Source organism: Centroberyx affinis, unplaced genomic scaffold (assembly GCF_046629955.1).
Source record: "Centroberyx affinis isolate AG114_WGS23_722 - 3 ecotype Tasmania unplaced genomic scaffold, CSIRO-AGI_Caff_v1 ptg004814l_1, whole genome shotgun sequence".
Classification (NCBI taxonomy): Eukaryota; Metazoa; Chordata; class Actinopteri; order Beryciformes; family Berycidae; genus Centroberyx; species Centroberyx affinis.
The window spans coordinates 78,042-104,969 of record NW_027282343.1 but is presented as its reverse complement, the minus strand read 5'-3'; the positions used below and the strand labels follow the sequence as shown (position 1 = coordinate 104,969).

General features: G+C 44.2%; 1 protein-coding gene across 1 annotated transcript; it reads left to right on the top strand.

The window, feature by feature from the left end:
* On the top strand, positions 1 to 26,928 carry ripor2 (RHO family interacting cell polarization regulator 2). The gene is given in 22 exon segments (XM_071545228.1): positions 1 to 115; positions 3,358 to 3,513; positions 4,234 to 4,312; positions 4,931 to 4,954; positions 5,329 to 5,382; positions 13,809 to 13,958; positions 14,564 to 14,597; positions 14,600 to 14,626; positions 15,166 to 15,209; positions 15,586 to 15,711; positions 16,291 to 16,439; positions 17,567 to 17,696; positions 18,750 to 19,514; positions 19,782 to 19,966; positions 20,082 to 20,244; positions 20,354 to 20,486; positions 20,701 to 20,862; positions 21,301 to 21,486; positions 22,384 to 22,586; positions 22,720 to 22,803; positions 23,385 to 23,475; positions 24,024 to 26,928. Coding segments are annotated over 22 exon segments (3,141 nt in total). The 5' UTR covers positions 1 to 20; the 3' UTR covers positions 24,125 to 26,928.

The window sequence follows — 26,928 nt, the reverse complement described above, 5'->3', positions numbered from 1 at the left end:
CGTCCCGTATCCCAGAGATCATGGCGGCAGGCACCCACTCCCCTGGAGGGCCCAACGGCATAATCCGGAGCCAGTCGTTCGCCGGCTTCAGCACGCTACAGGAAAGACGCTCACGGTAAGCAGAGGCCTCAGATTGCCTGTAGGTGCTAATTGAGGGTCAACTTGTGTTACTCTCTGAAATATCTGAAATCACAGGTAGGGTTAGGGGCTGAATGAAGGGTTTCATTTTAAAACATTGTAGCCAATTTGGAAGAACATACACAATCCTTGCGCTGACCTCGGAAGTTAATTTTCCCATAGCAATGGTTGAAATATTAAATCCTCAAAAATGCTGTTGATTTAGATGCAAACCTCTTCAAACAATACATCTCTTCCATAATGAGTTTTGGTCTCATGCCGGTACTTGCTCTGTGACAACAGGCATCACTTTTTACATGCAGTGGATATGTAATTATGGTATCAAACTCGTCAAATTGAAAATGAACAGTGGATCAGACATTAAAGGATAGTTTTAATACATTATTGTTTAGACAGTGTGTCAATATAGCTAGTCTGCACTTTGATTGATTATTCCTCTGTGTATTAAATGTGAAGACCACTTGATGTAGTCAACTGACCAGGTGAATCCAGGTGAAAGTGATGATCTCTTCCCTCAGATTCCACCTATTAAATCCAATTTAGTCATATAGGGAAAACACAGATGAAAGACAGTATCACAATTTTAGAAAACATACAGCACCTTTATGTACTTTTATGCCAAAATCATTCAGTTAAGCTGTCACAGATGTCACTTGACATATTTAGCTGTATTTAAGTATTTTTATCAAAATGTCCCTTTAAGAAATCCCCCCCCCTCACTGTAACCAAGGGCAGATTCAAACTTCACTCACACGGAAAGCAGGAATTTAGTGACTCAATAAGCTGAAGCTGACCTTCATGAAGTGTAACCATCCTCAGCGAGCCACGGCAAGTCTTAAGGTCCCAGAAAGGATTTGAATTCTTAACGGATGATCATCAATCCACATCCTTTATGTAACCGTACCACCGACTGAGTTTCGTAATGTTTGATTCTCGCATAAATTATTTCATAGCCAGAAGTTGGTTGGGAGAAGTCGGGGACGTGTGAAGTTATGTTGGGAGTTAAGATTTGTGCCTGTGTTCCTCCCACTTTGGCTCATCCCCAAAGACTCTCACTCTGTCTTCAGAAGACAAAGATCCCTAACAATTATAACCCAGAAATATCGTTTACTCTCCTAGATTCTGGGTTTCTTTCGCCGCCTGTGTCTGGGTCCTCTTTAGAAACCCCGGGCTTGTTGAGCGAAACCATTTGAAGATATTATTCTCCCCTTTCTCTCCGCTCAGACAGTGAATGGGGTAATTGGTTGGAATGACTCGGGTGTGTGGGCGACTGACAGCGACTGACAAGTTACCGTTCTGATAATGAGCGAGATGGAAAGCTGTTGAGATGGAGCTTCTGAGGCCACTGGAGTGTGTTGGAGTGTGTTTTTGTGTCTGTGTGTGTGTTTTTGGGGCTTTGTCTGTGTGTTACCGAGTGAGGAGGCGCAAGCACTTTCCATGTGTGTACCCATGTGCATGTTTCATTGTGCGTTTATGCATGCATGCATATTGCTGACTGTGTGTGTGTGTAAAAATATGGGTGCATGTGCATTTGTGAATGTCTGTAAGAAAGCATGTGTGCAAGTATGCTCTTTCACAAAGAATGTAAATCAGTGGAATTATCGAATTGTAGTGTGTGTGTGTGTGTGTGTGTGTGTGTGTGTGTGCCTGTCTGCGAACCCCACTGCCAAGCTGTAAGTGTAGCAGTGCAGCTTGTGTGACCCCAAGGCTACGCAGCGTTCTCATTCGGTGTGGTGGTGCCCTACATTTGTGGCAGCTCAGCCTGAGTTGTACTACGTCTCGCTGGCACGCAGGGAGACGCGGCGCGTTCCTACTTGTCGAAAGCCGGAATCGGCTGTCGCTGCGTCCCTCACACGACTCTGGAATCGTTTCATTAGGCCCAGGGAAATGTCATTTGTCAGCTAAATCTGTAATGGTTTTAAAAGCTGAAGTGTGCATGGGCGGTTAAGATGAGCGTGACCTAAAACGGAATGATGTGAAGAGAGAAAGCTTTGTGAGATGGCCTGAGAATTTTTTTTTTTTTTTTACCTTTTTCTTCCTTTTGACACAGAAATTAACTCAAGCAGTAGGATACTGAGAAGTGATCAGTGTGTGGGCATCAGTGTGTCTTCATGTACATGTGTCTGCACATTTACACATATGGTTTTACACAAATATCAAATGACAAAATCACATCTTATTTAATAAATTTGATATACTTACCCTTTCATCCTCATTTGTCGGCCTCCAACTCCCCTTTGAATCAATCACAGTGTTGCTCAGCCACTGGAGACGACTGGGGGGTGGAGAGCGGAGTGAAGAACGCTTGAATGTCATTGATTGCCGGGAGTGTGATTGCTTCAGTGTGTGTGTGTGTGTTTGTATGTTCGCTCCAGCAGAAGACTAATGGCAGCAGCCTAATACAGGTCAAACACAGCAAAGCACTGGAGGGTTGACATTGAGTTTGTGTGTGTGTGTGTGTGTATGTGTGTGTGCGTTTGTGCATATTTGTGAATTAGGACACCCTTGTGTGATTGATGGAGTTCACAATTGTGTTTATGTTGTATGCTGTGAGTTTGCATTTCTGTGATGGTGGCTGTGTGTGTGTGTGTGTGTGACTGTATGTGTGGTTTTTGATGGTATTTGTGTACTAGATATATATATATACATACATCCATGTGTGCCTCTTGCATGACTGAAACAAGTCCACTCACTGTAAACCGCCTCGACTCGCTCTCTCCATCTGATAAATGAAATGAATTCATGCTGAGACCGGCCCAAGGGCATCAGGACGCTGTAGAATATTACAGAAAGCTCATGTAACGCTACATCAGTGTAGGCAGGCCTAACCCTGCGAAATATTATGGAAATCACGTGTAAAATATTTCTCAATATGGGATTTGTGTATCCACTTGTACCAAATGTGACCTGTTTTTTTTCTAGCAGCCCTCAGTAGATGTTTGGGAGAAGAAGCGATCGTCCTTCTGTCTCCTGCTGTTGCTAAGAGATTTTTGACAAGATTTTGAAGCAGTGTTTTTTTTTCATTTAACTTTAAAATGTTTATAACTTTCAATGCATTGAGGCTGAGTAAAAATCATAGAGAAGAACAGTCCATCCTTTCCACTGAACACTGAGGAAAAAACACAAGCCCTTGGTGGACACACTGTCTAAATCATTGATGTGTAGAATTCTACTTTATAAATATACTGTGTGTGTGTGTGTGTGTGTGTGTGTGTGTAGGTGTAACTCATTCATGGGGAACTCGGCAGTGCAGAAGAAGCCCCAGTCGAAGCCCAAGAAGCCCCACCTGTCAGGCCACAAGGGGGGCAGCAGCTCCCGAGAGCCCCAGCCCAAAAGACTGGAGGAGGTTTACACCGCACTCAAACAGGGCCTGGAGTGAGTAGCCCACACACTGATATACAATGATATATACTTATATACACACACTAAATATAGACTCACACACACACACACCTAGGCACGCTGGTTATCATCCAGCTCCACACAGTCAAACAACAAAAAGGCTTTACACTGCTCCTTTTTTGTGAAAATGCATTTGCATATACAGCACACTGTAACAGACCTGATTAATGATACTTATGCATATACATATACTGTACATACATACTTATTTCTACATGTATAGCAAATATGTTCATGCTGAAACTGATATTTATATTCATATGTACTTATAGCTATTTACACCTAAATATACAACACATTTTTATGTAAGTAATTGAGACTTTTAGTAACATCTGTGAGTAAAAACTGTAAGCAAACCCATAAACGTTCATAATCCATTTCTTTCCCACACTTCCCACTTTTACAGTCAACTTAATGTGTTGAAACTGCCGGCAGCATATCTTTACACAACCCCTACATAACTGTTTATATCCTGCGTTTATTGATTCGTTTTTATTTTTTCCATTATTTTTTTTATTGCTTAATTTTATATTCTAGTTGTGTACATATAATCTATTTCCTTTTCCCTGCTGAATGCTATTACTTTTTCTACTGCAATGATCCAATTTCCCCACGGGGATCAATGACGTTTCATCTTATCTACTTGTTTAAAATGTTCACTTTCTTCCCCCCTCCCTCCCTCCCTCCCTGCAGTGAGTATCTGGAGGTGCACCAGACAGAGCTGGACAAACTCACCTCTCTGATGAAGGACATGAAGAGGAACTCTCGCCTGGTGAGAAATGACATCAACACCAAACACATGCCAATCACATTGAAGTCCTCCTCCCTCGCCTCCATCTCATAGATGGATGAGAAGGTCTGAGGGGGAGGAACCTTGGATTGTCTCCTCCAATGAGCTTTAACTTGGTTCAGAGGGAGAAATGCTATAGATCCAAACATTTAATAGCTCATATTATACAGCATAGTGTACAGGCAGCTTGGATTGGTGAAATCAGTCTCCATCAGGCGTTATTGATTCCTACCTGTTCCTCATGGATCCATGTGTTTGAAAGCAGCAAGAACAAGTGTTTTGAAAGCTAGGCTCACTTTTCACATCTCAGCTCTGTTTCATTGTCATTCAAATGAGAATACATCAAGTTTAGCTTCATGAATTAACAGATGGCAAGCACATTTTGACCACACACACACACACACACACACACACACACACGCACAAACACACCGTCAAGGCTGCCACAGGAGTGAGTTTTTAATAGGATTCTTTTTTTCTTCTGATGCCAGACAACGGCAATCTGCTTTGCATTACTTAAGCCAACCTCAGCTGTGCTGTCCGTCTGTAGTAACCGTGTGTGTGTGTGTGTGTGTGTGTGTGTGTGTGTTTTCTCTCCAGGGAGTGCTGTACGATCTCGACAAGGTGAGTTGATGGAGGGGAGGGCCCACTGTAACAACCGCTCTAAGTTGTGTGTGTGTTTGGGGGAATCTTTGAAGTAGGAAAAGAGCGAAGCGAGGGAGAGAGACGGTTGATGCCAGAAGAAAAGAGAAGGGATGGAGAAATAATGCAGGGAAAGGGATGAAAAAGAGAAACATGTAAAATAGGGAGAAAATGTGGGATGGGAAAGGAGGAGAGACAGATTGAGAGAAGGTGGGAGATGCTGAAAAACAGTCTTCTATATACAGTATATAGTATAGTATACAACTATATTACATACAGTATACCTCTATATATAAACCCCTGTACCCACCAAACGTACCTCGCTAACTTTTTGTGCTCTCTCTGTCTTCCTGCAGCAAATCAAAACCATTGAGCGGTACATGAGACGTCTGGAGTTTCACATGAGCAAGGTAGGTGCTGATGTGACAGAATATTTTCTAGGATTGATACCCGGCAATGCTGTTTTTTATTTTTATTTTTACTTTAGTCAATCTCCACATCAGGCAGATGGTTGGAGTGTTGCTTTCTGAGGTTTTCTGTGTATCTGTGCTGAACCTGGGGAAAGCAGCCAGCATGTGCCAGGTTGATGGTTTCAGATGTTTTCTCAGCTTCTCCTTCAGCCCCTCCACATCCCAGCAGCGCCTCAGACATTTTTCCATACAGAAACCACAATACTGGCACATATTTTACCTCTTGCCTCTCGTTCTGATAGGCCCGAGGGTATAATTTACCTACTTGTGTTTCTGTAATTGTTTCTCACTTCCTAGTTGTTGCATGTTGAGTTGTCAGGTTAGGTTGCAGTATTAAGCAATGATCCACCGACTTTGTCAAGTTGGCAACCGCAAGGATTTATGTTGCCAGGTTAGGGTGGTATTCCTGTTTTTCTCTGGTTAGAGGGTGCTAATATACTGCATGGAAAAAACATTATCAATTTTGATGGTTGAGGCACAACTTCCCCACCAAGGTTGCCAGATAGGGTAACTTGTTTTCCATATCCTCCTTTGTAGTCTCCGTTCCCAGTTGCCAGTCGGGGAACTTAATCCCCTACCAAGGTTGCAAGGCTAGGTGACTTTTCTCACACATCCCCCTTTGTAGCCCCATATTGGTCTCCCTTGCTGTGCGTCAAATCAGACGTGACAGCAGGCAATCAGGACACACACGCCCAAACAACAGCGCCGTTCCAAAGGTAACCATGGTTACCCGAAGACGGAGCCTTTGATGTCCTGAAGAGCTCCGAGGAGCCATCTATTGGGTGACGTTAACTCTTTATACACAGGCATACTGTACCCGCGTATACACACACACTTACTCACCAGCGAGAAAAACTAACCTTCAGATGTTCAGACACACACACATAAACACACAGCTGCACAGACGCAAGACAAAACGGCAATCACCGGACAGACTCTCACCTAGTGTTGAAGTCGACAGGGAATCTAGGTCAAGGCAGTTAGCAGGGAGCGATTGACAGGGCCATTGAAGATGAGAAGATGAGAGGAGGAGATGGAGGGAGACAGAAAAAGAAACAGAAAGTGGAGAGAAAGAGAAAGAAAGAAGAGAGAAACGAGGTCTGAGATGAGGATAATTTGGAAAGAGCTCGGCTTGTCTGGGACACACAGGAAATGTGTCTGCATGCGTGTTCCACTTCGACTTTGATAACCAGGAAAAAACGGAGGCAGATCCAATTCTTGTTCTGTCTTGTGAGGTTTTCGCATGATGCGGTTTAAACAAACGCACTCTGAAACACACACACACACACACACACACACACACACACACACACACACACACAGTCTTTTCTCCTTAACATCCAACATCTTCTGAACCAGACGAGTGCTCTTCTGTTCTTTCTAGGTCTGCGCAAAAATAGATTTGAATGGAGTTGTAAATATTGAACTAGTCAACGAGTGATTTATTTATCTTGCCAGGCAGTTAAAAAGCCTCACAAGAGAAAACATGACTAAAAAGTGAGATAAATCAAGCGCTCCCTGTGTTCTTTCCAAGTGTTCTAAATATATTCAGCAATTGTTTTGCCAAGGTCTTGTCTTTTCATCGACGGTCGATGAAAAGAGTTTAAATAAATTCTCATGGCTTTGCTTCAGGTAACCACAGACTTTACTGATTCTTGGTCATTATTAGAATCCAAAACCTTTAGAAGCCATGATTTTTGTCTGTGGCTGATTTTAGTTTTTCTGATAGTCAGCTTGCTGACTCTTTCCCAACGAGTATGACTCTCTGAAACTGGATGCAACTTTATTTTCTTAACCTCAACCTGAAATGTAATTGTGAAACAGCTGGGTTTATTGTAATTTATTCAAAGTATAAAGTGAAATAGGGCAGAGGAAAATGCATGTTGGTCTGGATGTGTGAATTAAACCAAAGCAGTGCTGAGCTGGTGCCAAGTCGGACTAGCAGCCCCAGCTGCCCATTGCCTGCCATTGAAAACACACACACACACACACGCACACACGCAGGGCAGGGCAGGTCCATTTTCCAAACCCCGGCATCAGCAGATAGCTATCAAGTGAGATCAATCGTAGAATGTCCAGCTAAGAGAATCGGCCAACCACAAAAGCATTGAGGTCAGGAAATTAAACAAGACACACACACACACACACACACACACACACACACACACACACACACACACACACACACACACACACACACACAGAGAGACAGAGAGGGGCCTCATCCCCATAAAGACAGGAGATAGTTACAATAAAACCAAGGCATTGTGCTGCCGTGGTGTTCCGGTTGTCGGTGTTTCTTTTTGATGCAGTTTTAAAACATATCTACCCAATTATCAGTTTTTACACCGTCGTCACTTCCAGACACACAAGAGTGTATCTGTGAATCAGAATAAACAACTGTGTTTATGGGTCATGTGTTGGGAGGGTGTGTGCCTGTGTGCCTGGTGGGGTTACGACACAGCCTGCAGCGCACCGACACGCAGGCCACTACCCCACAGACATGTTTACAGGAAGTAGGGCAGGGCAAAACAGGAAGTGAGTGTTGTTAGGAGGCAGGTGGCGCTGATAGGACGGCTGGAGAGGAGGAGGAGGAGGAGCCGTCATCACCTCTTCATTTTGTCGTTTGTACCAGCGACTATCTCTGAGTGATAAGCACTTCAGAGACAAAAAATGCTGCCTCTATAGAGGAATATAAATAGGCTGGCTTTTGATCTCTCTGTGTGTGTATGGGTGTGTGTGTGTGTATGTGAGTTGTTTCTGCTAATGTCTTTTGGGTTAGACTATTATTATAGACTCATTGGCAAACATTATCTGGGCAAAACAGTAATGGACTCTCTGTGATACCCGTGTTTGTTTAGGAATATGTTTTATTATATTCTGATCTGGACACCTAGAGTGCATGACATGGATAGAAAATAAATCAGTGTTATATTTGTACATGTGTGTAAATGCATGATAATTGATCAGTGTTTTCATTAAATCAACTAAGTTACATACATTATATATCAAATATCATAGATTGTAAACAAAACGAAAAGTCAAACAAATAAGACTGGAAAGAGGAAAAGAGAGCAGATCCACTCCATCCCTTCGCCCCCCCAGGACAATCATGTTCCCCACAATGTATCAAATGATAACTACAAGGAAACATTCAGTATTCAGCAGCTGGTAGTCATACAGTAAGTGTGTGTGTATGTGTGTCTTTGTCAGTGTTTTCGCTCAGGCGTAGGTGTGTCTCTTTGTGCGGGACAGCTGCCGTAAGGGACGACTTAACAATCATCTATCAGCAAGTTGTTAGTGTGTGTGTGTGTGTGTGTGTATGTGTCTCACATCAGCCTGGTCTTTTGTTCCTGTTTGTGCTGCTGGTTGCCTGCAGATGCCCAAGGTGTAATTGGCACACATGGAGGGAGCAGGTGGCACAATACAACCCCTATGATGTTGTCCTGCATGGAGAAGGGTCTGTGGTGTGTGTGTGTGTGTGTATGTGTGTTTGTGTGCGTGTGTGTGTTTGTGTGTGCACTGGCCACTGGTGTCAGCAGGGCATCATTAAAGAGATGAGTGACAGAGATTGAAGGTGAGAAGTACGACAGCCAGGCACCTCCTATTCCCTTGAGTGTGTGTGTGTGTGTGTGTGTGTGTGTTTACCATGTGCCAAATTCAGTCAAAAAAGAGTGTGAATATTTCGCATGTGATTATTTTTAATATAGGGTCTTTTTGCTTTCCCCCTTCCCTCGAATGCTAATCTTGCCACCAATGCAGGCACACACACATGCACACACACACACACACACACACACACACACAGTTCCCCAGAGAGGGGCCTGTGTGTTTGATGCTGTTTGATGTGGCCCGCCTGTTTTAATCTCCTTATAATCACTCTGCCCCTGGCGGAAAGTGTGTGTGTGCGTGTGTGTGTGTGTGTGTGTGTGTGTGTGTGTGTGTGTCATTATCCTACGATCCAGGATAATGGCCATATCTTAAGAGGATTCCCTCCATATCCTAAAGATTCTCCGCTCACATCCAAAATCCCTCAGTTTAAAGGCATATATAGAGTAGATACAGAAGCAATCCTTTAAAACTCCCAGTGATACCTGGTAAAAACACCACAGTTACCACCAGCACCAACATCAAACTACCAAACAAACATTATTAGTTGACAAGCTGGGCTTTAAAATACAAAAAAATCTGTGCTAAAAGGGCGTAATTGATTCCCCAACAAAGATTGTCCCATAATCCCTCACTGGGGTTTTGAACCAGGCCATTTTTATCATCCCACTGAGCTGTAATTAACACAAGGATTCAGTGTCCACAAGAAGACTTCATTTAGAGGACATGTTTAAATTTAACATCTCTTACCATGTGTCAGACTGTTTACAGCATGTATGTGTGACATTATTTACATGTTACAGCAGGTTTGTTTTTCAGTGAAATAACCCTTTAAAGGAGCATATTGGTGTTATATACATATGACATTATGAAGGCTCTCATTCCAAAATCATGGAATAATGAAAAAGTATCCATTTTGGGTGAAAAGTCAATAGTTAGTATTTAATGCCATGAATCATTATGTCATTTTAAGTGTCACATTTTTCAAATGATGGATATTTCATTTTGGAATGAAATTGTTCATATAGAAAGTCACTGCTAACTACTGGAGATGGGCAAAAAATTCTGATGTTGGCACAGTCATTTGACAAAAAAGATAACACCCATTAATTATGTTTGGAAGGATATTTACAGTGTGTATTTACTCGCTAGTTAGTCAACAAAAGCACCAAATGGTAGGATGATCCATGCTTCTCAAGCCTGATTTATGGCGTAGCGGTGGTGGTGTCTTTTGTTTGCAAATGTTACTGGGTGGCCTGGTTAGATCCATCTGAACAAGCTCTTCCTAAAAAAGACAAAAGACAGACAGGATTAAATACACAGTCAGGAAAATCTCCACAGGGGGCGTATGCCAGGCTCTTTGTGTATATATGTGTGTGTGTGTGTGTGGGAGAGAGAGGGTCTGACACGTGACATGTGTTTGCATCAGCTGCTCTCTCTTTCTATGTGTATGTGTGTGTGTCTCCAGGGGAGGGTGTTAGCTGTAGCATCAGCCCACAGCATGTGTTGTTTCCTCTTTCTATTGCCCAAGCTGTCCTCTCCTCAAGTGTGTGTGTGTGTGTGTGTGTGTGTGTGTGTGTGTGTGTGTGTGTTGCTGTCCATGTTTCATTTCCTGGGGTGAAATGGCCCCAGGCACAGCAATATGCTGATGGCTGTTCTCTGGAGTGGGGCATGGCTGACCTTCAGAAGGACATTTCCTTGAAGGCAACATAAGGCCATTGTAATTAAGGACAGAAAATGGCCTAATTAGTCGATAATGATGTGATTACTGATTGCTTGACAAGAACTATGGCCATTCATAAGCCCCAATTTATAGAGGCCCACTTTTATTAGGAGGCACATCATTTTCTTCATATGAATAACTCATTGAGATACATTTGAGGACCACAACATAATATGTCTTAGCCCAATCAGTGCCAACAGTTCACTTGGCCAAATAAGTGTTTCTCTGGCATGCAGTTTCCCCTCAGCCTCATCACTAACCAACATTTAAAAATAGTTCAATTGCATTGCTCAAGTTTTCCCTTGTTTCTTTGTAAACAAACATTTTTAAAAGCTGTCTGTTGTTGGTCTTGCGCCAACCTCATAGCAATCAGAGAGCTGAGAACAGTTGTGGTTTGGGGGGCATTTTACAGCTGGCAGCGCTCAGCTGCTGCAGCCCCACCACACACCACAGACAGGCGGGCAGGCGGGCAGGCAGACAGGCAGGCAGGCAGGCAGACAGGCAGGCAGGCAGGGCCGGGTTCCAGTCAGGGGAGTGGAGAGGGCCGGGCGGCCTGGCATGGTTTAGCTGGGCTAGGCCGGTTTGAGCTGGAGTCAGTGGGATGGGGGGAATAGCACATTTTTGTATGTGTCTGTGGGTGTGTGGTTATGTGAGTGTGTCTGTGTGTGTGTGTGTGTGTGTGTGTGTGTGTGCTGTACTCGCAACCACAAAGGTTATTATCACATCATTAGGCTACATCTCTAGCCATTACGCCTTCACCCATCCTCCATATAGGAATATCCCATAGTAAACCACATAGGAATATCCCATCATAAAACACAGTGCTGTTTCTCTTGCTAATACACCTCTTTTATCGTCAAACCTCTCATACACACATGCATGAGTATGCCCACCCACCACAGTATAAGCATGTTTTCCATACACATATAATATACAAGCACTCTCACAAATATGGTGTCAGTATACTGTTAAAACATATACACACACAAACACGCAGTGTAACTGTTAAGACGGCAGGAGCCAGAATGGCCCATTTTCTCCCGCTTCTCCCTAATGAGCGTCATAAAGAGCGGGAGGCATCAATATTTCAGCGCTCTCGTCAGGCAAGCCAGAATATTTCCCTTTGATGAGGCTCACCAGAGGTGTTTGGTTTTGCCCGGCTGCCACTCCAGTGTGTGTAAAGTCAAGAGGACAGAAAATTAGACAGACGAGACGCTGAAATTCTGGATTATCGGTAGATTGTGACTCTGCAAACTCGGCCTCTTTGGTTCTGCCAGCTAAGGAAAGTTGGTGGAAAGTTGATCTCATTTGAATTCATTTTTGGGGTTTGTTTGATGTAGAGTTGATTCTGATGCAAAGACAACTTGAGGTTCGGCTGATTTGGGACTATTTTTGTGTTGAGGTTGACACTAACATGTAATAATATAAAAATAAACTTTATTCCTAGCACTTTTCAAAGAGTTACAAAGTGCTTTATAGGTGATAAAACAATAAAAAACAAAAACAAACACAGCAAACAAACAGAAATGTCAGACATTAATATCCTTTAAAAGTTGACGTTGCCGAAAGCTCTTCAAGCAGAACATTTTGTGCCCGCCCACCTTGGGTTTTATAGAAAATTGAATTGCTCACAGTCTCATAGCACTATTACTACTATGGTCACAACATTATCTTATTGTGTTGTGATGATTTCATTCCAGCCCAGTCTCCTAAATTTCAGCGCACAGTAAGAGAGCAGAATTGCGATGGAATTGTTCCCGCTCCCCGTGGGTTTTGGGTTAGATGGTGCTGGCAGTGCAAACTGAACTCAGGCAGCCGTCTCCAAATGAGCTCTAAACGCCGTCTGTTGCTCGCCCGCTATGGGAGCGTCCCACCGGGGTCGGAGACTGGGACGGCACAGACGCCCGCCGCTGGAGGCTGCGCTTCCACTGCTCTGCTGCGTGCATGTGGATCCAGTCTATCAGCTCAGTCCTCTCTCCTCCTCACCTTCTCTGTGTGCCTCCTTCCTTCTGTCTCTCTCTCTCTCTCTCTCTCTCTCTCTCTCTCTCTCTCTCTCTCTCTCCTCTCTCTCTCTCTCTCTCTCTCTCTCTCTCTCTCTCTCTCTCTCTCTCTCTCTCTCTCTCTCTCTCTCTCTCTCTCTCTCTCTCTCTCTCTCTCTCTCTCTCTCTCTCTCTCTCTCTCTTTCTCATTTCCCCAGTCTCCCTTTGTTATTCTACTTTTCCACTTCGCCCCATTCGCTGTCTCTCTCTTTACCTTTCCATCAGTGTTTCATTGTGTATTTGCCCTCAGTTTCTCTCCTCCCTGTCCTGTTTTCACCTTTCATCCCCCCCCCCTCCTCCTCTTCTTCCCAGCCTCTTCTCCCTCCCTTCTTTCTTCTCTCCAGACGCACTTCACAGGATTATCCTAGCTAATATCTCAGTGAATCTCAGTCGGTGTATGCCTGCTTACTTCTAAATGAAATGAGTCTGAACATCGTGTGGGTCGTCTCAGTCTCCCTGCAGGCTCTCCTTTTACGCTGGATTCTGGGTCGGGGTTCAGTTAGAGTCAGATCTTTGTTCTCGTTGAAAACCAGTAGACAAAGGTAATATCGGTGCCGAGTCAGCGAGCCCTGAATACCTACAATACTTACGAGCCTGAAGTTGGGTTGGATATAGGGCATCTCTGAATGAATTCCATTGAGATGTGGGCACACCCAGAATAATTTAGATGGCACATGATGTGGAAGTTTGTTTCTTGCCCTGGGTTGTTTTGATGTGATGTATGGAGGGTCTCACACTTCAAAGCTTGCTTCACTGGCTTGATTAGTGCAGAAGTTTCTCTCTCTCTCTCTCTCTCGTGGGTGTGTGCGTGTGTTTGTGCACTTATGAATGTGAAAGTTTGCATGTGTAAGAATGCATGCTTCTCCTTGTGTGTGTGTGTGTGTGTGTGTGTGAGAGAGAAAGAGAGACGGGAGTAAGTGCAAGAGAGAGAGAGAGGAGGCTCCTGTATCAAAGTTTGAGGCAGTAACCGTGTGTGTGTGTGTGTGTGTGTTCAGGTGGATGAGCTGTACGAGGCTTTCTGCATCCAGAGCCGTCTGAGGGAAGGAGCCAGCCGGATGAAGCAGGCCTTCTCCTCCTCTCCCTCCACCAAGGGAACCAAGGAGAGCATCGCCGAGGTCAACCGCCGCTACAAGGAATACACAGAGGTACTGATGCAGAGCGACATTATTATAGTTTGAGATTTTTCATTACTTTTTATTTTTGTGTAGTTGTCAATTTTTATTTCAATTTCAGTTTCATTTTAGTTAATTTTCAGTGTAGTTTCAGATCTAGTTTTAGTATTTTTGGTTTGTGATATTTCATATATAAGGTAGGTGTTAAGTAATACAAACAATAAATTATTTTTAAATGTTGTTTACGTGAATTTGTCAATTAGCGTTCAGTATATCCAAAAACTAATCTAAACATTGGAAAACCGATATTTACTGGTAGCACTTGAAAACACAGAGAATATACTTAAATATATGACACACACTCGCGCACACTGCTTACACTGTGATTTGTGGACACAGACATGTAAAGACACACACTTAGAGAATGGCCTTTAACTCCCCCATATGTAAACCACACACACACACACACCTGTCATCACCAGCCTTTCGGCCTTAGGCCGGCCATACTGCTTCCACTCCAGTTGAGTTTTGACTGGCTTCGTCAAAGTCTGTAGCGATGACTTGATTGTTATTGTCCTCTTGCCTCGTGTGACTAAGTGCTGTTTACCTGACCGTGCTTGTGTCTCTCTCCTGTCCAGAACATGAGCACATTCGAGAGCGAACTGGAGAACCTGCTGGGGAGTTCCACATCAAAATGAAAGGTGAGAGAGGAAGGAGAAGAAAAATATAACTCTCGAAACTGACTAGCTAACTAATTTACACATTGATTTTTGAAAGAAAAAGCATCAATTCTCTAATGTTTAAAAGAGTTTTGGTGAACAGAGGCACTGAAAACAGCAGCAGTCTGATGATGAAATACCCAGCGTTTTATTAATCATCATATTCGCCCAGTACTAATCAGTTAATATATTGGGTATTCAAAGCATGTCCACACTCTGATTACGAGATCATCACTGTGTGGAGGGGTGGATTAGTGGATAGAGATCCATCCTGTAACAGAACGGTCACAGGTTTGGTCTCTGCCACAGCCAGTATGTCCATCAAAAGCCGCCCCTACCGTGTCACTCAGTGTAAGTCATTCTAGATTAGAGTGACAGCTAAACACTAACAGGCTTGCTTGACTCGGAATGATTAGCCATGACTAGCATAAGGTGCTTAACCCACATCATATCAGGCTCTTCTTTCTGCCCCATTTCCTCTCTGAATATGTTTCCATCTGTTTCCTCTCTCTCTCTCCCAGGTCTGGCGGGCTTTGCAAGGCTTTGTCCTGGAGACCAGTACGAGGTGAGTTGGTTTCCCTTTTTATAACTGTGTCATCAGGAAAACTTTCACAGGAACTTTAAAACAACTTTACATTCAGGTTGGCATCCATCTGTGAAATTCTCAAACAGCATTCAGATGAGTTTCATGCAGAGGGACATATATACTGAAAGAGCAATTAACATTTTCAATTAAATTGGAATTTTAAGGTTTCCAAGTGACTGTAATTGTGACAGAGATACAAAATGACTCCACCTTGCCCAACATTATACAAACATTTTCAATCCTCTTGAGTTTCCTCAAGGCTATCGAAGTTTCTTTTATTCTTTCTCTGATCTCTGACTCACTTCTCTTGTTCTCTCACTCCCCTGCCTTCTCGTTTCTCTCCTCCCTCCTTCAGATCTTCATGCGGTACGGGCGCCAGCGGTGGAAGTTGAAGGGGAAGATTGAAGTGAACTCCAGACAGAGTTGGGATGGAGAGGAGATGGTCTTCATGCCCCTCATCACTGACCTCATCAACATCAAGGTACTGACACTGCTGTGTTGTGGAAAACCTGGACACCCTAACTTTGTGCCAAGAGCCTTGTGTAGATTATGTTCTAACTGCAGTGTAAAAGAAACGGCAAGGTACAACACATGAGCAGTGAGTTTTCATCATCCAGGGTGGATTGCATAAATTCACTCATATTCTCATTACATTATACAGCATGCCATAGCCTTAATTCATATACTGCACTAGATCAAGACCACATTGTCCTCATCTCATTCTTCTTCCAAGGTAGCTGTATGATTGAGATGACTGGCCTCTGGATGGTGCTGTTTACTTATAAAAGGCCTTGCTATAATGTCCAGATATGTCGTCCTGACTTGACCTCTGACCTCTGAGTCCAGTACAAACCTCACCACTGACCTGACCTTATTTACTCTCCCCTGAACTTCATCTATAATCAAGAGCTATGACTTAAGTGAAATCCCGAGCGGTGGAAGTAAACGACTCTGCAACAGTCGGCTAACTTGTGCATTGCTGTCAGAGGAACTGGAATGATCGTTTTCTAGACCTGAATCTAGAAAAGACCTTTATCGACCGTGTCTGTGGTCCAATCAGGTGACAGAGCTGAAGGGCCTGGCCACTCACATGCTGGTGGGCAGCGTGATCTGTGAGACCAAGGAGCTGTTCACCGCCATGCCTCAGGTGGTGGCAGTGGACGTCAATGACCTGGGGACAATCAAACTCAACCTGGAGGTCACCTGGTTGTAAGTATACCCCTAGCATTCTACCTTTTTTCATGTTCTTCATCTGGTGTTTTATTGTTATAGATTGTCAGTTAGTTACCTTTTAATCCCTGAGGGGAAACTGGGGTGTCGTCAGCAGGGTAATAACAACACAGTATGGATGAAGAGATAATATAAAAATATGAAGAAGGAATAAATCAATGCACCTCTGGGAGAGTGACATCATATATTGATACTGTCACCTATTTTAACTGTGAGATTTAAAAATATGTGACTCTGGAGATTGAGTAATTCATTGACATATTTCAGACGAGTGAGCATATGTGATTTTTATATGTGTTTTTTTAAGTGTTTAAAAAAAAGTTTTGGTGAAAAATGTAAAAAAAAAAAAAAAAAGTAGTCTGATTATGAAATGCTCACAATCATATTAATCATCATAGGGCTGGGTGATATGGTTGAAATCAATATCACGATAATCATAAGGATTTTTCTCAATATCAGTATATATCACGATATGGTTCATGTATGCAAAATCACGTTAAATAATCAAATTAATGTTCATCTCATTGAACCGAATGGTAATGTTAGGTGTGATGTCAAACAAAACAGAAATATTCAAATAATATTCCTACCATACCTAATTTTATGAGAGTTTTTAAGTAAAATTTGCTTGTCATCATCAATTTAGACAGCAGAAATGTGTGTCATGATATTAAAATATCTTCATATCATCACAATATGATTCCACTGAAAGACGATAAACGATAACATTGAATTATCGCCCAGCCCTAAATCATCATATTCACCCAGTACTAATCAGTTATCTCTTTGGAGCATTGATGATATTATCACTGGGTAGCAGGGTGGTGATGCTGGGTGGAACTATTTTGATCCCTGTAATGTCAGTGTCAATATGTCAATGTGTCCATCAGCGAGTCACTGAACCTCTACCGGTTGTCAGTGTCCGTTGCAATCCACTGCCTGCCTGACTAGTGATTTCTTGCCATCTGCTGGGGAAAGATGGTCATTACATCTGACAATACATAACCATTTTTCTAAGCAAATAATTTCCACCATTGATTGACCAAAAATAGATGAAGGAAATCACTTTTACAGCAGGTTCTCAAAGTGTCTCTTCCCCCACCCAGCCCCTTCGATGTAGAGGACCTGACCCTGTCCTCCAGCAACGTGAGCAAGGCCACGGCGCTCCAGAGACGGGTGTCCATCTACAGCCAGGGCACACCGGAGACCCCCACCTTCCAGGACACCTCCTTCTTTGTGAGTCCAACACACAAAACACACCATTTTCCTGCATTGGGATGGTGGGCGACAGTGGTTTCATATTAGTTCTTAGCACTTTCTGAGCACAGCAACTAGTTTTGTTAGAGTTGAGGTAAAAAAGGCTGATACACTTTCTTCCATGCCCCCATAATCCCTGCACCCTTACCGCAGTATTGTCTGCACCTAACCATATGAAACTTTGATCGTGGGTCCAAAGTTTGCACACATTTCTCTGTTGATGCATCATGTGTATGTGAGCAACGCCAGTGCTGCCCCTAAACTAACCCTCACCCATTCCTCCAATATCCTCCTCCCCTTTGCACCTCCACATCAAAATTCCTTACCCACACTCTATCCCACTTTACCAATGTATCCATTCTTCCTATACCTCACCCACCCTCACTCGAATACCCCACACCCTGTCCTATTTGCTTGCCTGCGTTATGTGAAGAAGTGGCGGCCATATCCCGTGGAGCGGCAGCGCCTCTCCTTCCTGCACGTGCTCCGAGACACCCTGCTGGAGAAGCTAAGGCGCAGTCGCTCGTTTGGCGACCTGGCCGCGCTCCGGCCAAGGCCCAAATCCAGTCTGGAGGTCTATGTGAGTGTGTCGTGGCCCCCACCCTCCTCACCTGACTCCTTCAACCTGTGTGCCCCCCTCCTTCACTTACATGATGGGGATTCACCCCTCTGCTGGTGTGGACACACTTCGGTTTGTCCAGTCCCTCTCTGTGGGCTGCAATATGCCATGTGTGGCTGTGCTTTCCTGTTGATTGCATGGAGTGCTCTGTTTGTTTTGCTGTTGTTCATCTGTTCAGATTGACTTGAGTGTAATTCTATCTTGGTTGAGTAGAATTAGAGATAAGAACGTAGAGGAAAAAAGTGCAGTTAGAGAGTAGATGTCTCTCTCTGCCGTCTCTCTCTCTCACTTCACTTGTATTCTTTCTCTTGCATTTCCTTTCCTGGCCTAAATTCATCGATCTCAGACTCTCTCTCTTATCTCTGTCTATCGTATTCTATCACACATGTTTACTCCCCTGTCTCTCTCCTCAGTCCACCTTACCAGATGATGTCTTTGAGAACGGCGGCTGCGGCATGGCAGAGTGCAAGCGTCTCTCCTTCACCTTCTCTGACACCTCCGGCTCCACGCCGAGCCCCAGCCCCGCCCCCAGCACCCACTCCCCGGGCCAGTCCAACCCGGAGATCACTGTCACACCCCCAGAAACAGACCCAACGCCTCAAATCCTCCCAACGAGAGAGGACTCCATCGCAGAGGAAAATGTGGTAGAGGAGGAGGAGGAGGAGGAGGAGGACGACGAAGAAGAGGACGGGGAGACGGGTAGCAGAGGAAGTAGGGGCAGCGGCGCCAGCGCCAGCCTCGCCAGCGATGAAGCTGAGGCGGTGGAAGACTCGGAGTGGGAGCGCACAGAGTCCCAGCGAAATTCTGGTTCCAACTGCGGTTCGGCCGCCCCGTCCCTGTGTTCTGACAGCCACCTCTCCACTGTGGCGCCTGAGGACGTTTTCCTAGACCACGCTGACGAGCTGAAGCCCGTGGAGCTGGACACGGAGGAGGCAGGCAGTCTCACCAGGCAGCTGGTGAGGAGGCTGACTTCTTCGGAAATTGTGCCGCAGAGCGGGGGCTCCGCTGGGGGAGGGGGCAGCCTGAGCTGGGCAGGGGAGGGGAGCAGGGCCTTCCTGGAGAGCAGCCTGGAGGAGGCCATCCAGAGCCTCCTGATGAGGCTGGAGGCGCTGACTCAGCGCTGCCGCGAGCTGCAGGACCTGGAGCAGGAAGTGATGCGCCTGGAGGACCTGCTCAAGGTGAGTCGAGCCACATCAGTCGAGTGTCTGATATCAGGGTGCTGTTTTCCGAGATGAATGCCGAATTACCATAATGTGATAAAGTAATACATAAGGTGGGAGATAACCTAAAAATATTCTGCGAGTTTAGCACTGATTCAGATGCCAAAAGATCTGGAACAAGTAATGCAGGCTCCATAGGAGAGTTGAAGAATTATAAATGTCTTCTGTCCTGCCTCCTACCTTCCTTGCTCCCTCCCTCCCTTCCCACCTCCCTCCCTTCCACAGTGTCGTCTCCCGGGCCACAGGAGCCGGTCGTCCAGCCTCAGTCTGACGGTGGAGAGCGCCCTGGAGAGCTTCGATTTCCTCAACACCTCCGACTTCGACGATGAGGATACAGGAGACGATAACGCCGTCCTCTCCATCCCCCCGCAGAGGTCTCCTTTTTTCGACATGGACGGAGACAGGATCGGGTGAGTGGGGGAATAATATTGGCACATTATTATAGAGTTCATAGAGACGATAGAGTCCTGTTCTGTGTTTTGCTACTGCCCCTTGGTGGTGACTGTGGGTATGTGTGTGTCTCAGGAGCCAGCATCCAGAGGCCCGGGGCCACCTGAGCGAAGCCCTGACAGAGGACACCGGGGTGGGCAACAGCGTGGCCGGAAGCCCCCTGCCCCTCACCACTGGGAACGAGAACCTGGACGTGGCTATCGTCATCCACCTGCAGTACTGCGATCACCTCATCCAGGTACAGCTCCTTCTCACCTTTCTCCTGAGGATGTTTCAAATGTGACTTGTTTTGTATAAATTGATAACATGACAGACAATAATTTCCTTGTTTGTTTGTGTAATGGCAGTTGTTGACCAGTGGCGTGGGTGCGTGGCAGCGTCGAGGTTTGCTCCACAAACTGTCAGGCCAGACCCAGCTGTTAGAAGAGCTAGGAGAGATCACTATGGACCGACTGGGAGTCATCACATCTGCTGCTGATGGTAGGTACCGACACATGAGAACTAGATTGGCACTAGTTACATGTGTATGTAATAAAACAGAAAAGCAATTTTTCTGTTCTATTACCCGAAATTCAGTAATAGTCAAATAGCATTTATGTACCCAGGAGAGATGGCGAGGGGTGTAGAATATGATTTTATTGATATTTATTTATCTGCTGTGACCATCTTCATGTTTGTCCTCCTTGTCTCTCAGTTCTCCCGGGGCTGGCAGAGCGCCCAGGGCTGATGACTCTGTGGTCAGACTGCAGCGGGTCGGCAGGACTTTTCCACACCACACTGGACCGGGTGTTCAAACACATGAACCATCGCTACACAGCAGCGCTGCAGGAGAGGCACCCACACACCGCTGACACAGGTAGGGACAGGATCTGCCTCATAATTTCTGCAAAGTAGCCTTTTTTCCCCACATAATCAAAGGTTGCACTTCAAATTTCAATACAAACCTTCAATGACTGCTGGGGGTGGAATTTGGTTGGCAAATAAGGTGTGATGAACTTTATTGAACCCCTAGGGAAAATAGTGTGCATCTCCAATTCAAAATATTGGAGATGCATCTTCATAATGCCAATACAGAGTTCCCATTGGCTAGAAAGAATTCTCTCTGTTTTAGACAGATTTACAGATGTTTGCAGACTGCCAAATTTACAGTCCAGTGCAAAGATCATATATCCAGAGTGCAAATGTGCATCACTGGGTATCAGATTTACAGAGCAGATGGGAAAATGTGCATCATTTGGTATTCCCCTGCTAGGGTTTGTATGGACAGTAACCTCTTCTCTCCTCTTCCCTCTAGTGATTGGTGTGGTAGTGGGTGAGATGGTGGACAGGAGCGACTTGGTGGCGGCAGCGGCGCTCTCTCCCTGTCCTCCTGCCTCTGCGCTGTCCCAGGACGTCCTGACCGTGTTTCAGTTCCACAGCTACGTCTTGCAGCATGGCGTGCAGGACATGGAGACGCACCTGCTGCATCTGGCCAGAGAGGGTGAGGAACTACGGTCACAATCATCTGTACACACACAAATTCTGCATGAAACGGAACTAATAACTAATACGTGCGAGTAGTTTTGACTAGTTTTCTTCCATTCCTTACAACACTGATTTCCAACCATGTGCCATCCAGAGCCATTTATACGCAGGTTTTCATTCCAACCAATCACTACAGCAGCTAAATTTCACTGATTAGTTCCTCCAATCTGGCTGAAGGTGTGCAAATCAGTGAAATCAGCTGCTGTAGTGTTTGGTTGGAATGAAAACCTGCATACACATAGTCATGTGTATGCATGATGGCACATGGTCAGAGACTGCTGCCTTCCAACCATCTACCCATGTGCGAAAGCTATGTACTCAAACATAAACATGGACACACATATATCACTGTTCCCATGTGAAAACCTTGTAACACCAATTTTGGTGATGTTCATGTTTTTATTTGAGTTGGATTACATGGTCCTCCATGGGCTAAGAAAACGTGTGATTATGAAACTCTTTCAAAAGCCCCATTGGCTAAAGTCAAAAAGGCAGAAAAGTTTGTATTTTGGTGATACGTGTACAAGGTTTTCACCTGTCATGTCAGCGACAGGTAAAATCTCTAAGGAAATATGTTAACAAATTAAGATATAGTGTTTTAGAGCAATGATATTAAATGCAGGAACATGATCAAGCTTGTTTTTGTGGCATTGCTGTGTTATTGGACAATTCACACTAGAGACTGCTAGGAATCACAATGCTAGGAGAGGATGTTATAGGTCATAAGCTAGCCTCAAGCTCACGTCATGAATACAGAGTATGCACCTCAGCTTGTTGCTCTACAGACTGCCCCGTCCATGTTTTAGATTCTGACTGGTGTGTGTGTGTGTGTTTCCCTCTGTCTCGTTCTCAGAGGTGTTTGCAGCGGCCCTGAGCAGTGGGAATTGTCCTCGGTGTCTAGCAGAGCTGGAGGAGGTGTGTGTGTCATCCCTGTGGCCTAGAAATAGCACCCTGAAGGCCCTGGCCTCCCTGCTCACCGCCGAGGACCCGCAGGTCAACAAGGCAGCAGCTGACTACCTCTCCTCCGCAGCCTCACACACCCACTTCAGGGCAAAGGTGAGTGGTGCTAAAGAAAGCGAGTCATGTTTTTTGAGAGAGATCAGTGTGTGTAAGGAAGCAAACCCCATTTCAACCAGTCTGGTCAGACGCCACAGCCGTGTTTGACTGTTAACTGTGTGTGTGTCTACAGGCAGTGGAGTGCTACACCCAGGCGCTGTCGGAGGCTGGAGTTCAGAGCCAGAGAGCTGCCTGTTCAGCGCTCAGCTGTCTGCAGGTCAGTGACCTCACACTCAGCAGCTGAGCCTTTCTGTCTACAGTTGTGACCCTGATAGCATTTGGAACGGTTACAGTCTCCAGTGGTGTTCCTTGAAGCTACATTTCTCTCTAAGCCATGCTCTTTTATAACAAAATTGTACTCAGTGGTTGGATAACTCTCTTTGATAGAAGGCCAGAGGCTGAGGCAAACAGAATTGTTCAACTGAAGTATGTTTTATCGCTAGTTTGTTATAGTTGAGTACCACTCTGAAAGAACTACTAATTCAGCATGCAGTCTTGTGAGAGATGAGTCACTTTTCAGGCATGATGCAAAAATAATCTATCTGTTGATTATATTATCTGATTGGTTTGTATGTTATGGACTATGAATCCCAAGGAGTTGGCACTGAGTAATATAACAGTTATATTACATACATGTCAAAAGAAACAAACAATTAGACTATTAAATTCTTTATATGCTTTCTCAGCTGACATTTCTATGGACCTTTACTCACCTTGTGGCCCTCCGTCTGTCTCTCCGTCCCTCCGTCTGTCTGTCTGGCTGTCTGTCCATCTGCCTGTCCGTCTCTCTCTCTGCAGGCAGTAGAGAGTATCAGGGCCGTGGTAGCGCTGTGTGATTCAGCTGATGAGGAGCTACGCCATGTAGCCATAGAAACCCTGCTCACATTCGGTGAGTAACAGATTCATGGAAAGCAAATGTTTCTCAGCTTAGCCTATGAAATGTCCCGCTGTTGTTGTTCTTCTGAAAATCTTCAGTTCAGTTTTGCTTAAATTGCATTTCATACACAGATGCCACAACATACTTACAATACAATATACACCATAAAATATAAAAAGAAACTGTATACAATCATAGCATGTATAATACCTAGACAAATTCTTCTCCTGGTATTTTATTCAAGTTTCTCTTTTATTCAGATTTGATTAATGAATGAGTCATTGTTTTGGTCAGTTATTCATCATAGCTCTCCACTTTATGCTGTTAAAGATATGCTACTAGTATATTTTATTCTTGGTTGTATTATTTAAAGGGATACCATCACAGTTTGAGTCCTAGTGGGATATTTGTCGTCACAGAAAACAGCTTGCAGCTAGCCGTGCCACTTGGTGTCAGTGAGGAGCGCTGGCAACGCTGGCAAGCCGTTTTAGGGAAACTGAGAGGCAAATGTCGAGACTTATTAAAGCATTTTCAGATTAACTCTTGTGTTTGTGTGTTAGGCGAGGAGGGGCGGCTGGCGTACGAGCAGCTGGACACCGTGCCGGGGGAAATGATCCGACTGGGCACGCGGCGAGGCAACGCCGTCACCACCGCCTTCTGAGCCACCGTGCCGCCAAGAACATCCAAGATTACCATCCCCACCCATCCACCGAGGACAGCACCGTCCCTCATCCTAACCTCACCCCGCCCAGCACACCTCACAGGGCTGCTGACGGCTGATCGTTACACTGATCTACTCGTCGTTACAGGATGCGATCATTGATCTTAACCTTTTTGATCGCAGCGGGCGCACAGACTGAAGATCCCCACACCACCACCGCCACCACATTTGATCACAGCTCCGGTTGATACTGCCTCCTAAAAGGAACTAACACCAAACAATTGTCTTAACCACAAAGACACACAACTCTCACACACACACACACACACACCTTCCCCCGACTCCTCACTCCTCCATCACTCCCCAACTGAGCACGTTCCCGCACTCCTTCCCCCCACCCCCCGCCTCTCCCTGCTTTCTGAGCCAGGCAGACGGGTGACAGTGAGTCTAACTGCAGAGCAAGAATTTGACTGGACACCAAGCCTCTGAAAGCTGCTCCAAAGACTGTGGAAACTGGAAGAACCCGAGCAACGCATTTTCACCCTACACACAACCACTATCATAAAGCCATCCGCCACTACACACAACACCTGTGTCACTATGATTATTCAGCGAGTAATTCTCATCTTGATTGTTACAGTGTCAGTTGTGTTACCCGATATCCTAATTATGATCTTTGTATAATCACTGTTTATCATATGTTTTAGTTGGTGGTTTTGCATTAGAGTATGTTTTCTGCCGCTTTTGAAATTTTTTGCACTGTTGCGGGCTTGTAAATATGGCATATTTTACACAGCCGGTGTAACGTATGTGGATGTATTAAGTTCTGTTTTCTAGTACGTTCCATTTTGAGTTTCAGGGATTCACGGGGCAGTTTTACTGCTTTCTGGTTGAAAAATGTGTTTGTGGCATGGAGGACCATTGATAAGTCGGGGACGGCATCCAAGAAGATGTTCTAAAAGTGAGGTTACTGTTCTACGATCAGTTTACAGTCTTAGAGTTTAACCTCAGCTATCAGTGGAGGAGAAGAAAAACTGATGAGGAGAGGTAAAACAGGTCGGCACAACACCCAAGGTCACTCGCTCAGCAGTTTATGTCTGAGTGGTTGACTTGTCTCATACTTGCAGTTTGACAAGTGCAATTTTTCTGTACATATGTGGTTCTTTTGCACCCAGCTGACATGGGAAGGCATTTGATGAAGTCAGTTTTGACCATTTGAGCCTTGATAAGGTCAGGCAGGCCGGTTCTACAAATACACTTTTTTGTAAATGTATTTTTCCTATTACTTTCTAGGTACAGATGCAGTCCAGGGCTATGAGTTAGGTTTATGATGGTGAGAATGCACTTTCTCCTTAACTGTACAGAGAGGATCCTGTGGGCAGAGTAGAGGTGTAGCCTCAGTTCGGGCTAATGATCCGTGAGCTAATACCAGAATTAGACATTTAGCTTTTATCATGACTAGCTGCAGAATGAAGTGTCCTGCTTGGTACTTCTTGGGCCAGCCTTCTTTCCCTGCATCCTAACCTGTAATATATGTGGGGAAAACTGGAAAGCGACCCAAGGTAAGCGTCTAATTCCAACCTTACCCATTGTAACTGTACTACTGAGTCTGGTGCTAGTGCACGACAGCAAAAATCAAGTTTGTTCACTCACCTTATTTATTGTTTATTTACACATTGTGATTCTAATATTCTTTGGAGTTCTACTTTATCACGTAATAGTGCAGATGATCTTGCGTTATGTAAATGAACTGTATATTTATGTTCTATTTTGGATCAGGTCTAGTATTTGAAATATTGTTTATAGTTTAAAAAAGGCCTCAAAGTTATTACCATGCAAATGATCTCATGTTTAACTTGAATTGGAGTTTATTTTGAATGGTTTATATTAGATGGATGATTATTTTGGAGAAGATTATGATAAAGATTTGCTTATAGTATTATAGATTTCTTTTCCCTAAAAGGTCCCAACCATGATGGGACAGTATATATTAGAAATATTACTTTATTACTCGAGACTCACTGTAACCAAAGGAAACAAAATGAATTTTAAAATTATCTTTTAATAAGAATTCATCATCCATCAAGAAGAATGTATTCTGAACACTATATTTGCATTTTGGCCAGAATACTCAGACTTACCTTTAGAAGCACAACTTAAAAATACGACAAACCCAATAACATTGGAATCTTGTGTAACATTACATTTGGTTCTAACTGCACAGTCCAAAAGCCATATTGATTAAAAACAAGTGGTAATATTTTTGTGAAATATGTATTTTTTTCTTTTGTATAAGCTGTAAATGTGTGAAAGTTGTTACTAAAAACTGAAGATGGCAGTTAGTTTTTTTTTTTTCTATGCTGGGGTTTAGCCTTGTGCAAAACATGGTCTCTATTTTAAGTAACAATTACTTTTATTTGGCATCTCCCATGATGTGAATAGCATTACAGTATTCTGGTATGATATCTGTTTCACCCACTCATCCAATGTCTTTGTTAATCTTTTGAGTGAGCTGCTTTCTTTGTACAAAATACCTGTTGACCAGTGTTACAAGTTGATCTGTTGGCTCAGTTCAATTCCAAATCATCAGACAGTGCAAGTTGGCAAAATGTGCGCATATTGATTATTTAGAAATCATCTTCTTTTTGAAGCCAGACATTGGTTTTAAGAATAATTTACAATTGCTGAAATTTGGGATTGAACTTTATGCACATCTATGGTCAATAGCTTCAGTACTGATTGCATTAGTTGCATACTACTTTTCTCCATCTTGGTTAGCAGTATTTCCTCTGCTCATCAAAAGT